Source organism: Netta rufina (assembly GCF_964035555.1).
Source record: "Netta rufina genome assembly, chromosome: 4".
Classification (NCBI taxonomy): domain Eukaryota; kingdom Metazoa; phylum Chordata; class Aves; order Anseriformes; family Anatidae; genus Netta; species Netta rufina.
In genome coordinates, this window is record NC_140127.1 from 47,052,577 (window position 1) to 47,068,060 (window position 15,484).

The following is a 15,484-nucleotide window of genomic DNA, read 5'->3' on the forward strand; positions in this document are numbered from 1 at the left end:
ATGGTCACTGCAGCATCTGAGAGCAACTCTGGGCAGTTGATTTTAAGAACCCTTGTGGCTTGCAGCTGAACTTGTGACTGTAAGGTGGATGTCACTAGGTGATGTGCTGCAGTTCTTGTGGCTGAATGCCAGACTTGAGCCTGTGTTTCTTATCCAAAAGCAATCATTCTTTCTGATGCAAATCATTTATGTATTAAAGATTACTTCTTAGTAGTTAAGTTAACCTGGTCTAGCTTCTGATATCTGGATAAAATGTTAGTCTGGGGGGGGGGTACTCGTAGCATGTGTAGAAGTTAAACTGTGAGATTGTAAGATGACAATTTGAAGAATTAATTGATACAGCATGATGATTTTAGGTTACCTTTTAAGCCTGCTTTCACTCCCTCTGCATTTGTTTCATCTTCAAAGGATTGGATCCTTTGACGGAAAGGACCTTATTGCTCACAACAGATCTTCATTCATTTCAGGTTGAAGATGAGGATGATATTGAATCTGGAGATCAAGCAGATGAAGATGAGGATGGGGATGAAGAGGAGCAAGACTAATGTTCTTTTGTGTGTTACAATGAAAACTAGATTGCATTGTTAGTGGGGGGAAAAAATCCATTATTGGTATACAACCCAAAACATTTGCTTACAAGAAGCAGAGGGGAAAGTGGCAACTATGGGACAAGTTATAAGTTACTGAAGTGTCTGGAAACCCTTCATACTAGGTAAAGCAAACAAAAATTACTAAGTTCTATATGAGTATCCCAAACTTTACTTGTTTAGAAGTTGCTTTAGACACTGTTTAAATTATGGGGATGACAATGCTGTTCATTGTCATTACAAGAGTTCTGTGCATTTGTTTACCATTTTAACCTTCTGGAACTCTTAACGTAATTAAATACAGAAGTATTTGGTTTAACATCTGTCAAATGGAATCATTGCCTCTGCTGTCAGCATGGAGCTTCAGTGTAATTTGTGGCTTCCTTTAAAGAGCAGTGGCGAGGTGGAAGGGCTGGGGTGGCTGTGGTGTGCGCTGGCCACTCTGCTGCCCTCCTGAGCTAGTTCTCTAGGTGTGAATGGACCTGAGCATCGAGTGCCTTGACGCCTGGTACAGCTGCATTTGGTACCTCCTGGAGGGAACCCGAGGGAACTGCAACGTTATGCTAATAACGTGGAAGAGGCTTCACAGAAATGTGCACAAGCAAGGTAGTGTTTTTAAGAAGAATCTCTTTGGAAAAACGAAGACCAATATACTCATTCTAAGGATCTAATGTGCTACCAAGTCAGCATAAAGATAAGTTAAAAAAAAATCTGTTGACTACTTCAGTAAGGAAATGAAAACTACTATGATTTATATAACTTATTGGCTCTTGATGAGTGAATAAAAGGTTGAATTTTAAAAGAAAAAAATGAATAGAGTAAATGCATCCGTTCTTGGTAACAAAAATAGGTATGTCCACTTAGCACGCATTTAATTCTCTTGTCTTGTTTTAATAAAATATATTTTAATACATATTTGAAATTGTTTAAAATCCAGTCAAGTGTGACAAATTAAAGGAATAAAATACACTGAACTGGGGGGCTAATCAAATGAGCACATAGTGGGGTAGTTCAGTTTTTGCTTTTTCCAAAAGCATCAACTTCAGTAGCTGCTTAACTTAGAACTTTTTTTGTAAACACACAGTAGTTACTTGATCATAAGATTATTTGATGTAGACCAGAGAACACTGGCTTGTTAATATAAATATTTTTACATGTCATAGTTTGTTTGCGTAACAAGAAATGTTTGGAAGTAGTGTTAAATTAAGCTCCACTCATGCATTGCATCCTTGGACAGTTTTTTTCAGAACTGGTGGGAGAAGAGCAAGCAGCGGAAACAATGTTAGCATAGGAGCTGAATTGTGTTTGTGTGTGAGTACGTATGGGGAGAAGAACTCCTACAGATGATGGCCTGGCTGTTGTCATCAGTGTGACTTGCGTTCTGCTGAATGTGATGGAACATGAAGGAGCTGTGACCAAGCAGCTGGCCATACAAAATTCAACAATGAGGGAAGAAGGCATACAGGCCCCAGGGGCTGTTTAGATGGCTTTACCACCTTATGCAGCGAGAATTGTGGATAGTTCTTGATAAATTTACTTTTGTTTCGTAGGCAGTACTTCCTTAAAAAAAAAAAAAAGGGGGGGGGGGGGGGGAAGCAGGAGATGCACAAATTACAAAAAGAAAGCCAGAGAATAAGTTGTGAAGTGCTCTTACTCTTTGCTCAGTGATGTGACAGTTCTAAAAGTGAGGTTTTGTCTGCTTGCAAAACCTCCCAAGAAACACTTTGTAGAAATTAAGCCCCATTTACCTAGACAAATCTCACTTCATGGTATGACCAAAACTCTCTTGACATGAAACACAAGGAGGAGGATTCACAAGCCACAATTGTGGCTTTGAGAGCTGACAGGTTTTCCTGTATTTTTATTTCTATGGAAATGGGGGAATTGAGGAGTATTTGCTTTGCCAAGAGTATTTTGGAGTTCTTGAAGATGAAAAACTGGATGGAGGGATGCATGGCTTTTAAAATCACTAGGGGCACTAATAACTAAATATTGTGACTTTTGCCAGTTGATGTGTTGCTTCTGCCCAAGCTCTGTGGTTGAATTTGGCACCAAGTCTCTGAAATGGTACGCTACCACCCTTACTTTAAGGTACTATTGTCACAGGATTGGATTCTTATTAAAAATAGCTTAAGAATCTAAGTGCCTAACTCCCACTGTGTGCACGGATATAGGGTGAAATATCTACCACCCCCTGAAAATTCTGGATGTGACAGTTTCTTCCTCAGGTACAATGTTATGAGAGTCATCAGGCAGGATGTTTGCGGGCTACAACACCCACCAAGTCTTTGACGTAAAATGTTGACTGTAAACTGTGTCAGAAACTTAAATCAAGATGTTAGGGTATGAATTTTATTTGGTGACCTAGATAATTCCACTTACTGTCTGTCCTGACTGTGCCTGCTGGATTTTATTTCATTGTGGCTGGAACACACAAATTAGGTACTCATCTGTGCTGAGGATGAAGCTGTTGTGATGGCTTCCCTGTCCCTTAGGTAAACGGCGTTGATAAGAATTGCGGTGGAATTTTTACTCCAGCCCAGATGGTAATTTGGGTGTTCCCAGAGCTCAGAGAGATCGGCTTGAGTCTAACCAGAGCTATGATGGGAGTTGCAAAGCATTTGACTGTGCCCATGTGCCATTATGAATAGGTCCTTCATAACAGAGGAGTGGAAAGGAAGGACGTGCTCAATTTGTAAGGAGATGAAACTTCCACCAAGTGATTCAGTCACAACTGTTATCAAGTAAAAGTCAAGTTTTAAGTGTTGTGGCTTTTTTTTTTTTTTTTTCCATTATCACTGCTGGCAGTGACAGCTTCAGTACCCTTGTGTCCTGTGAGCACTGGCATTGCTGGTTGCTTTTGTCAGCAATACCACCACCAGGGTGCTGGTGACAATTTGTCCTACTATTTTGAGAAGATATAATGAGTCTATCTAATTGAAACCCTTTCCCCATCACTGTTAATTGTCCTGTGGAGCATGTACTGTTCTTTGCAACAGTTGGCTCCTTCAGTGGAGAGCAAAGGCAGCTATGGAGAAGGATTGGTGTCAGGAAGCCTCATGGCTTTGTTACCTATGACAAGTTTGGTAACTTATGTGGCCTGTGAAGTAGAAACAGCAGGGAAATTGGCTCTTTACTCCCTGTGTCCTGCTGGGTGATCTGTGCCTTGCAAACCTGTTGTCCAGGCTATGCACTTACATTTTCCCAGATGTTTCTACTTTGATTTCTGGTTGCTTCTTGCACCAAGTCTATAAAAACACTGTGGGCAGAGATACTTTTGAAGTTGGCTATGTTATCTAAACATGCCCTAGAAATCAAAAGTACCTCTCAATTACAGGGAAAGGGAGTAAAGAAAGGAGAAGGGGGGGGGGGGGGGGAACAAACCTGGTCATTCCACTGATGGGATCGAATCACTGAAAAATCAACATGAATGCAGATTCGGGATGAGAAAGCACAAGGCGTGTGATTGATGGTCTGGCCTGATGTCAGTGAGAAACAGTTAACCAGGCACCCTTACCCCAGCATCAGTGCCTCTCCCAAAGAATGGTACATCATAACATTTTTTTTTTTATTGCCACTCTCTGCAGTTATACTTGGGAAGTTTCTACTTTTGGATGCAAATTGAAAATGTTTGAAATTGGAAAGGAAAAAAACTAGGCAAGGTGGAAAGTTCAGGAGACAGACAAACAGGTTACAAACAGGTTTCAAAGAGGCTTATTCAAAGCTCTCTTCCCAACTAGAAAACCTGTTTTTGTTGATTATTTTATTGCACCATTCCATCCGTGCCTCTTCATCCTGGTAGTAGATGTATCTAGATTGTAACTGTACAATTGTCATGGTAGCCTTTGCCCTGCAGGTATTCACTTGACGGTGTCATGACACAGTCAAGAATACAGAGATTTTAATTTTTATGGACTCTCTTTTTGTCCCATCATGATCAAGCCATCATGAATGCAGGTATTTTTTCTCTCTCTGAGCAGGATGTGAAGCGCTTCCACACTCTTTGTCAAATCAAGCAATTGATACCAAGGAGGTGAATAGATCAAAGATTTCTAGCTTGATTGTTACACATGGTGAGAACAGCACACATTAACAGGCTAAGAGACACTAAGTTGTAGAGAGGATCAGGAGTGAATAACAATAATAATAATAATAATAATAATAATAATAAAGTAATTCTGACTGTTGTATGGTAATATTAAAGCACTGTAACTCACACTGAGTGTCCAGAGCAGGCAGCGTGGGTTCATTTCTATGCACCTATTCCAGGCAAAAGGGTGTTCAGGAAGGGTCCAGCCCTCATGGGGTCAGGGCAAGCTCAAAAATGATCAAATCCTGTTTATTTCTGTGAAGTTCATCCTAGAAAATAAAACGATAACAAAGGGTTGAGAAATGCATGGGGCCTGGAGATGACATCCTCAGTCTGAAGAGGAAGGGGAGGAGAAAAACAGCCTTTTATGTTCTTCAACTGCCCTAACAGCATCCTCACGTTAAAGAAGTGGGGGACCAGGTTACCTCAGCCTCATTCATTCACAAGGAAAAGGGCCCCAGTACAGAGGGGTGGTTACCATCAAACAAGAACGAAGTCCCTGTGGTTGCCTGAGTCGTGCACTTTTCTTGGCCTGCACAAGCATGTGATCACTTCCTACTCCTTATATCAGAAGGCAATAACCTTGATGCTTTTCTTGATAAAGGACATCATAGTGGGAGCAAATTTTTGTGATGCAACAGACGTGGATCCTGAGGCTAACGGTGAAGGTCAGGCCAAGGCAGAAAATACCCTTGCTGCACAGTGTCATGCCTCAAAGCTGAAAATTTCACTGCTGGGGAAAGAGAGGGCAGTCAGTGGTCACTGACAGCTGCTCCAGGCCACACGTGTTTTGCTAGCAGCAGTGTAATAAATCACCAGGTGGACAGCCTGCTTGACTAGAGGGAGATACAAATGCCCATCAAGAAGAGCCACTGCTAAGGGGCTGATGCATACATGTGCGTGAAGATCCTTCAGAAAGCAAGTTTTCTGGGGTTAGTGTTATACAGGGGCCTCAGAGTGACCCCTGTAACAGCTGGGCCCCAAGACACAGCCCTAAGAAAAAAGACTCAGCCCTGCCCTGACTGTCGGTGAGACCTGAGGCACAGGGCAGCCGAGACTCCCCCAGCCAGATCTGTATCTCCTGGCTGACCCGGGGTGCTGGGGCTACGTGACAGAGCGGGTGAGAGAGGTGCTTCCCAGCTCACAGGGCTGACAGGGAGCATGCAGCTCGTGGCTGCAGGAATGAACAATTTCTGGCTCTCCCGTTGCTGTATCTCCAGTTAGGCAATGGCAGAACGGTCTGACTTTTCTGCTAGTCCCTGGCTGTGCCTGGAAGCCTTGTCAAGAAATTCAGCTGATGGTGAGCCCAAATAAGAAAAGTTCTGCAGCCACAAAAGGAAACCAGCTTGCTCCTTGGCCTCTTGGCTCCCATTTGGGTCAAGGAGGAGCCAAAGACCGAGTTGATGCTTTCATGCTTCTCAGTAGGGCCGGATCCCGACTTCCAACAAAATCGGAGGCAACCTGCAAAAGAGCACAAGTCTAGGGCAAAGCTTTGCCAGCACTTGCATGACTGCATTTGCTGCTAAAAAAAAGCATCAGGTGTGGATGTTTCACTGGCTAGTCAGCTTAGCTCCCTGATAAATGTAGTCCAAAAGCAAAGGAGAAATGGGGCTTTCCTGGTAATTAGGGAAGTCCCAAGACACACAGTGGTTGAAGCTATCAGCACAAGCCTTCCTGACCTCATTTGGTGATAGACTCTGGATGCTGAACACACTGAGATTAATACTGAGCTGAGACCAAAGCACAGCTAAACATTGATTTCATGTCATTCCTGATGATTTGAACAAGTTGGTAATGAGAGTTTGGTCACACGCCAACTCCACTTGCCCTCCTGGGGGACACCAGACTCTCACCTGCGTGCTTTCAGCCCCAAAATGATGATGCAAGGGACAGCGGGTTTGCTGCAGGCTGCATTCTTCTCCCGGTGGCTTGGGAAGGTGTGCATGTGGCTGGGAGGGAGAAAGCTGCTGAGGTAATTAGTTAAAGTTGTTTATCCTTAGGCACGTCTCTATAGCCGTCTGGGCCTACCACAGCCATACCGGAGAGCGCTTTGCCACCACCTCCCCTGACAAAGAAAAGCACAGCAGGGCCGATGCAGGAATAGCTCTTGTGTGGTGAAGGCTAGCCAAAGAAATAGATGTGAAAGGAGGGTTTTAAGCCTAGTTATAACCCTTTCTGCTTTGGGCTGCAGTGAGCTGCTTTTCATAAACAGGAGAAAACCACCTGGCGTGGGCATGGAGCTGCTTGCTGGCTGCGCTCCTGCCCAGTCCCTTCCAGTGACCGGCAGCCCCAGCATGGAGCTGCTCCCCTGGCACTGTGTGTGCCTCTGTGGGGAGGGGGCAGCGGGCACCAGTCTGCACCAGTTCCACCCCTCTGCACAAACCAGTGGCACTGGACAATGGGCGCAGTCCAGGGTGTGCCTTGCTCATCCTTCCTCCTCAGTCCCTGTGGTGTGAATCCTCCTGCAGCCTAGCACTCAGCGCCGAGGGTAGCACTCGTCGAGCTCCAGCGTGGCCACCAGAGGTCATGGTGTTCCCACAGACGGCACCAAAACCCCACTACAGCAGCCCTGAGCTGGGTGCTGGGAGCCGGAGCTGAGGAGCTACAAAGGTTAAACCAGTGTCAGCATTCCAGAGCCAGCTAGATGGTAGCTTCTGGTTTTAAGCAGAGCTTTAAGGCAAACGCTACTAAAAAAAAAAAAAAATAAATAAAAAAGTCCACCAAACTTGTTAGAATGCTACCTAAATCCCTAAATCTAGCAATTCTCAGCCCATAGTAGCTGTGTGGAGCCCCGGAGCCATCTGCTACTGTGCTGCTTGTGTTTGCTGATGACCATGCTGGCTTTAGGCAGTTCAGCCTAACTTTTAGCATTGTCCTGCCCTGCTGTCCTAAAAAAAGGCAATTTTAATCTTCTGCTAAGCAGCTTACCATGGGCTGTGCTGCCATTTCAAACCTGCACAGCATTGTCCAGTGGTAGTACAGATGCTGAGGAAGAGTTGGCTTTGACAGATTTGGTGGGAGTGTTGTTAGTGGCGTGTGTGTGTACATGCGTACTCTCTTTTTTCTAGTATGGTACTCACAGAAAGAGGAAAAATAGGACAGACTGCCAGGTCGTAACGCAAGGCTTTCCTTGGAGCTGGGGCCCTGTTCAGCAACGCACGGACACACACTTTTTACTCTCTGCTTGCAGGCTGCTGCTGTGGGTCTTGGCTGTTATAGTCCCCAGAGGTATCTGGATGCATGGGGAAGATACATGCTGTGCCAGGCACCAGGTCCCACGTGCTTTCCCTCCTGGGACTGCTGGCTCGTTGTGACTGGTGCAGTGTTGCACCGTGTGGTTTTATACCTTAGGTGAGAGGTAAGGAGACTGTTCCTGCATGCATAGCTAACCTTGGACATCTCTGGGCTTCAGCATACACGGAGGACTACAGAAAGCCATGCTCTGTTTGTAGGAAAGACTGAAGTGAGACGGTCTCCAAGCTTGCACAGAGCTGGGTTGGCAGCCCCTCATGTCTTGTAGGGCTGCAGCTTTGATGAGCTCAAGCCCTTGGGCAGGGTTGGCATAGCTGGACATCCTGTGGGATGCAGGTTCTCACCCTTGCTGCACTGGAGCTAGCAGCTCCAGGCAAACGGTGTAGTGGGGCTTCCCTGCAGTCAGTGTGAGGCCATGCTTCTGGGCCTTCACACGACGAGCAGAAGGTAGCACATCTCACAGACATTCAGTAGTTGTCCTGTATTAAATGACCACACTGTGGGCACACAGGGCTCAGGGCTGGCCCATCCTGTCCCATCTCCTCTGATCTGTCCTTGCAGAGCATTCTCTGGAAGGCCCGTGTGGCATTAAGCTTGTGGCCTGTAGCAGAACTGCCTGGGTTTGTAGAGGACAGGCTGAGACATCCCCTTTTGTCTCCAGGATCAGAAAAGCCTTGCCTCCTTCTCTACAGTGAAACTTTTTTGCATTCCTGCAGTGGTTCCCTGTTACTGTGCTCCTGCCTTCCAGCTTGTGAAATCCAGAAATTTCTGTTGTGTATTTCTTAAGCAGCAAACATGGAACTTTTGCTGAATTCTCCGGTAAAGATGGGTGTCCCTGGGAGATGTGGGATGGCCAGTCCCCCTGTCCCTGCTCCTTGGGTGGAACAGGAGGGATCCTGTTATGCTTCAGGCATCAGGCCAATGCCAGCACTTTGTCAGGTTAGGTTCAGACTTTAGAAACCTGTGGTGATGTCTGTGGAAACCTGAAGGCCTGTCTGTCCATTCTCTGATGAAGAGGTGACACAGTCTCAGAGGAAGAGCACTGGACCAAGTTAAAAGACCTAAAATTTCCCCTGCACCACTGCGTGACCTCTGCACACGAGTAGCTTGATCTGGGACAAGCTCAGGAATTGAGCTGCCCATCCAGTCCCCTCTTCTCCCCTCTCACCAGCTCCTTTTTGTTAAGCTGCTGCTCCGGTGTGCATTGCAAAATTGACTGCAGGGCTGCTCGTTTACTTAGGACGCAGTAAATCAAGGAGTTAGTAAAAATCACCCAGGCTGAATGAAATGCTTTATCTGACCGGAAATATGAGCATGCTTGAGATCACAGAGGGTGTGAGCAGTAGGTGAAAGTGTTTGAGCTATCTTGTTACAGGTAGCCAAGGTGCTTTAAAATACAAAAAAGGGGATGTTGGCTCGCCCCTTCTCCCTCCTGTGTACCTGCCCCACAGCAAACGCTCACAAGGGCTGGTGCTGAGGCTGAGCCAGCAGAGGCGAGGACAGAGAACACATCAGCAGGCCACTTGCCAGGGTAACTGATCCTTTTGCTGCAGGAAAAGACAGGGTTGTGTCAGCAAGCCCAGCTGCACAGGCATACGCCAAAGGTAGAGCAGAAACACGCAGGTTCACTCATCAGGCCAGGAAATCCACTTGGATAAGAATGTACTTTATTATACACTTCACTTTTTGTCATAATCTGTCTGGAACTGATTTTATCTCACATGCTGTGCACTTCAATGGAAAGGAAGGGGGTGACGGTTGGGCAACTGATACAAGGCTTCCACCCTGCGCAACCTCAGCTTCAGGTGGCTGATTACTCACAGCTCTTCCTGGCAGGACGCAGACAACCTGCCTTTCGTAGCATTTTGAAGCACATGTGCAGCTGCAAGCCACAGGCCTGGCTGCCATGCCAAAGGTAATGGGGTTTGGACGGGGGCCTGAGGGGGCTCAAACTGCTGGGAGTTTTGCCACTTTCTGGGCCACCTCGAGGACTCTGTGTTAGTATCCCCTGAATGATGGATGCTACCGAGGGGAGCTGCAAGCAGTGCTAGGTTTTTCTGGCACTCCGTTGGTGGCCTTGAAGGGCTCCCAGCTACAAGAAGTGTCACATCTTGCACTTGTTTGTTGTGTGGAGGACTCTTCCAACCTAGATGATTCTGTGATTCTGTGCTCTGCATGCCTGTGGAGTCATCTGGTCTTCTGGCAGATATGTCAGACACCTGGCAACTTAGAAGAGATACCCTTTATCCAAAGCTATCTTCTTGATGTGCACTCTTGGGCTGGTTGCATCATCTGTACAAATCCCTGAGTTGGCCCTCTGCAGAGGAGTGCTCTTCCCATGCACAGAGAGCACGCGAGTGTCCAAGCTGCGCCCAGCTCCGTGCTGAAGTGCTCTGATGTGATTACTGGGGTCTTGAGACAATTTCCTGGTGAAGTTTCGTAGACTCTTGAGTCACGTCTGCCCTTTGCTCTAGAAATCTGCTGTGACCTCAGCAGGCAACAGAAAAGCTGAAGTGAGAAATTCCCCCCATTTCTGCTTTTACCTTTTTAGTGTAGCTTTTACAATGGGGATGGCTATACAGTATTTTTCCTCATCCTTCAATTTCTGTCTGAATGTTCCTGGTGATGCTCCCAGCTCTTCATCAGAAGTTTGTGCTGACTTCTGATTGAGCAGATAATGTGCCTGTTATTCTTTCCTCTCTGTTGCTTCACGGTATGCAACAGGATATTAGTCAAAACAATTGCTTCCAGGTACCTGCTGCTTCAGGAATGACCTATCTACAATTATCTGATACTTGCAGATTTGCTGCTGTGTTTCCCTGAAGGATCTCCCAAGAGAAGTGTCAAGACACCAGGCCTGGTGACGTAGCACATCTCTTCCTCACTACATGACAGGACTGACAGCAGCTCTGAGTTGCTGCAAGCTCAGGAACTGCACAGAGGAGCCCTGCTTCCTGCCAAAACCAATCCTTACACCCCACCCTCTCTGCCAGCAGGGGAAAGCAGTACCCCTTGCCTCATGTGATGCTGATGGAGATGTGCTTCTAAGTGTCTGTTGCATCCAGCACTCAGTGGCATGCATGAACCCTGGCTGTCCACACCACATGGAGCCGTGTTGTGCTGCCTGCAAAGAGCAGGTTCTGAAGGAACTCTTGCAGCACAGTGCTCACACTTCATTTCTCCCTGCTTCTCTGACTGAATTTCCAGTCAGTTTTCCAGGCATGTGCATCTTGCATCTGTCCAGGTCTCAAAGAAATACCAGGTTCCTAGAGAATTCCTCGGGAAAAGGGTAGGAAAATCCCCATTTTGAATGTCCTCACTCTTGAGACTCTCAGATGATGCTTGTGCCACCTGTAACCTCACCACAGCCTCCTTCCAGTTCCCTCACACCTCTGTGAGTACAGGGTAAAACAGTTTCAATCACTCAATTCTCTATTCTTTGTCCAAAGAGAGAAACCAGGAGAGAGAGAGGTTGCTGGGTTAGAGGAAAAGCCTCCTCAGTGGGGAGAGACATGGGGACCACGTTGCAGTTGTGGCCTATGGACAGTGTCCCTTCATACGGACTGGGCAAGGCCCCTAGCTGCTCAGCCCCTCCAGTATCGCAGCCAGACACGAGGAAAAGGAGATGAGACAGGCGCTGCCTGCTCGGTGTTTTCAGGATCAAAGCAGAAGGCAAATTAGGGAGGAAGGAGCTGGCCCCATACAAGCTGGGTTCCTGTAACACCTCGGAAGACAGTCGGCGTGTCAGAGCAACGGGCAGCAGCCGGTGTCTGAGTGTGCCTGGCAGAAGACCAAGCGGGCAAAGACACGCTCTGTCTACTGAGTAAACGGCAAGCAATCTCCTGTGAGATCTTGGCAGTGGGACCTATTCTGCAAAATCACAGCTTCCGCTGGGGTGTTTGCTTTGTGTGGAGCTGGGCTTTGTCCCATCGCCATCGGCAGAGGGGAGCAGCTCGGTGTGTGCGAACAAAGGCCCTTAGGAAGCCCGGGCTGCTCTGACAGATCCCAGCCTCCCACTGGCTTTCCAGGAGCTGAGCACGTACAGCCGCCCAGACATCCTTCACACGCCACGCAGACCTCAGCCCCGAGAGCTGCTCTTTGACTCAGCTGTGCTGCCATTGGCCTGGCTCTAACGGGCAGAGGAGTTCTTCAAAAACTTCCAGTCCCTGCAGGATAAAGACCTCCAGGTGGTAACATAAACATCCTGCACATCCTGTGTAGGAGAGTATAGAGTAAGAGTACAACGAACATTTTTGCCGCCCTACATCATAGCTTTTGTTTTCTTTAAAGCACCAAGACTCATGGGAGTTGCGGGCCCGATAGCTCTAAAGACAATGATGGCATACAGGGAAGCTGCAGCTCTGGTTTGCTTCTGCTCTGTGGGGAATTTTGGCTTTGTCCTGAGTAGTTTCACTGGATCTGGGCTGTGCGCTGCTGTGGGGTGGGCTGTTAACATAGAAATGCCAGACATTTAGAGTCATACCTGGTATGAGCAAGGAAACTTGAATCACGACGTTTTCCCAAACCTGACTTCATAGTTTCCTCAAAAGTTTTCAATTTTCAAAAAAAAAAAAACAACCAACACCAAAACCCACAATTAGAGCAATTGTGTATACTGATATCTCCTGCTGAGAAGCCACAGGTTAGCCAAAGTGAGCCTTCTCTGGATTTAGCAAAAGCAAATCAGACGTGGGAGCTTTGACTCGGTGTCTAGGGTGCTGTTAATGCTTTCCAATTCCTCTCTCGTACTGGAAAATTCCGTACAAGAGGGTCCTTGTAGTAGCCTTGTAGTTCTGCTACCATTATTTTCACAAGAGGTTTGGAATGGGGATCAAGAAAGGGTACCTTGCTTGAATTCATGCCAACTCTGTATTTATGATACAAGACAGAAATGTGTCCTGGAGATGCATTTATGGCACGTGACTGAAACACTGCACCTCAGAGATGGATTTTGTGTGAGTATGGATACATATATCCGTGACTGTACCTTTACTCTGCCTGTAATTAAATTTTATTCCCATGACTTCAGGTCAAATGAAATACCTTTCAAGTGCCTCAGTGATACTTCCATGCTAAGATCTCAGCTGGCATAGGAGGCGTGGGGGACACCTCCCTGTCACTTCAGGGACTCTGTACTGATTTGGGAGGGAGGCTGACCTTCTGCGTCTACCTGGAAAGAGAGACACTGCAGTGCTGGGCTTAACTGCACCCAGGACATCCCAGGGGTCTGGTATGTCGAGGCCACAGCATGTTCTGCAGCTTCTGTTGAAAAGTTCCCACTGACCTGTGAAGCCTGAGGCTTAGCATTTGTCAAAATTGTAAAGATCAATCCTGTGACTTGATGTGTGAGAAGAAACTATGGCAAGAAAATATATAAATACTTTGATGGCTGAACTAATATTATTTTAATCTGCAGGACTGTTTATACACTCAAAGCAATACACTTTCAGCAAACAAGGATTTTAACTTGGATTTGGCAAATATGTTAGACTGAGTTAAGGACCTGGGAGAGTGACATTTTTCATTTCAGTTTCACTTTGTTTTCATGTCATTTGATTTCAAGGAAACCCTTCAAATGTTTTCCATTTGACGTGTTCATGATGAAAACAGACAGGATTACAGGCTGGAAAAATGAAAGGTTTTGGTGAACATCAAAGTGTTTTTTTTTTGTTTTGTTTTGTTTTGTTTTGTTTTGTTTTTTTTCCTTAACATAAATGCCCTTCTCGACCTAGCTTGTTAAAATATATCTACAAAGGAATCTGTGAGGCCATCATGTGGGGAAATGCATCACTTCCAAGGTGATGCTGTTTCCCCAGCTCTACCAGACTCCAAGGTGCAAATGATGTTCAACTGAAAACGGGCCAAGATGAAGCAGTCACATGTGAAAGCCAGAGAGTTTTGTTGGCAGTTTTGTTCCATTACTGCCTTTCTTGTGTGATTCTGTATCTATCTTGCTTTCTTTTATTATCACAGCAGTATTCGTGGAATAAAACCGAACAAACCTTCTGGCTCACAGTAGGTAGAAGAAGGCACAGACTCAGCTGCCAGGATGGATCCTGCCAGTTGCAGAAGACAGGATTCACTTCCCCAGTTGTAAAATTAAAAGTGAGTTAAACATCCAGCGGGTGTTAATGGAAGGCACGAACCACCCTGCAAACCGCAAGCCTTGGAAGAAGTACAAACTAAACGCAGACAGGAAATCCCCCACCCAGCCAGGACCTGGAAGTTGCTTACACCTGAAGGAGAAGTAACTGGGGATGGTTTACTTTAGGTTGATTATTTGCAAATGACTGAATGTGAGTGACGTTCATTCCCTTAGTTCTAGAGAAGCATATCAGATGAGTGAAAAAACAGCCCTTGATATCTCCTCCGACCAGTTTCCTCTAACTGGTAGGTTCCCTCCCTGCTGAAGACCCGATTCTGCTCTCTCTGCCAGCCAGCTAGACAGCTCGAGACAGCTGGGTCACAGCCTCGGGGCATTCAGGGCTGGCTGAGGGACAAGGACAGGGAATTAAGCCCACAAGCTGCAGGAAGGCAAAATTTCTTTGTCAAACTGGGTTGTGATGTCTTGAGAATTACCACTTATAATAAACAACCTTGCTCCTGTTTTTTTCTATTCCTTTGCATGGATCCAAAAGCTGACTGAGATTGCAGGGCAATAGATAGCGTGCATATTTTTGGATAGGGTAAAATAGCTATAAGTGTGGCCAAGGAAGAAGTTGTCTGGGACAATAGTTCCATGCTTTTCTGTCTGGCGTCCCATCTCACCTTGCAAGAGTAACACATCTTTTCTGAAATCCACCCACTCTTACTAGTAGTCAATTTTTCATTTCCCTGTTCACATGCCTCCCCTGTCCCAGCATGCCCTTGTTGGTTCAGACTGGCTCCAGCTAACTCTATGCACATTTATCTTGCAGAAACAATCAATCACTTACATTTTCTGGTTTATGGCTCTTCTCCCATCTGGGACCTGGCTCCATGACAGTTTGTTGTACTACGTGACCTCCCTGTCCTCCTGGAGACACTGCTCCAGCTCCAGCTCCACGCGGCAGCGCCAACAGCTGCAGGTTAGGCCCTGCAACAGAAGAGGGAAGGACTGTGTCTCTTCAATGGCCAAACAATTAATTCTGTCACTTTCCAAGCATGCTTTTACTGGGAAACAGGAGCTTATTTTGGTTGTCTATGACAAAGGTGGATTGGCGAATTTCAGAGCTCTCTGGGAGAAAGGCCTTTGGCTACTGCTATGGATGAAGCATTAAACTACCCTACTGATACTAAGTGTACTCATTTTCAAGTGTCACGTTTTCATTACGTACACCACGTACTAAATAAAGGCACAGCAGTAGCTCAAGGCCCCTGGAGACAGAGACGATGGCAGTGACGAGCACAGCAAAGTTGAAACCTGTGCGTGTGTTCTAGCGCGTTCTGCTGAGCTGGCTGTCAGGGCTGTGCTTCCTATGAGAGGTATGAGCTTGGTCTTGTTATCTAACTCTCAGTGTACCAAGGGAGCATATTTACATTGCAAAGTGTTCCTCGTATCCCATTTGGTCTATGC

General features: G+C 46.3%; 1 protein-coding gene across 3 annotated transcripts in view; it reads left to right on the forward strand.

Moving 5' to 3' along the window:
• USO1 (USO1 vesicle transport factor) overlaps positions 1 to 904 on the forward strand; it is a 32,763-nt gene extending 31,859 nt beyond the window's left edge. For all 3 annotated transcript variants that reach the window (XM_084286263.1, XM_084286264.1, XM_084286265.1), the window contains one exon: positions 468 to 904. In XM_084286263.1, coding sequence (XP_084142389.1) covers positions 468 to 545 — 78 coding nt within the window. In that variant the 3' untranslated portion in view covers positions 546 to 904. The remainder of the gene's footprint in view (positions 1 to 467) is intronic.
• Positions 905 to 15,484: the final 14,580 nt, after the last annotated feature.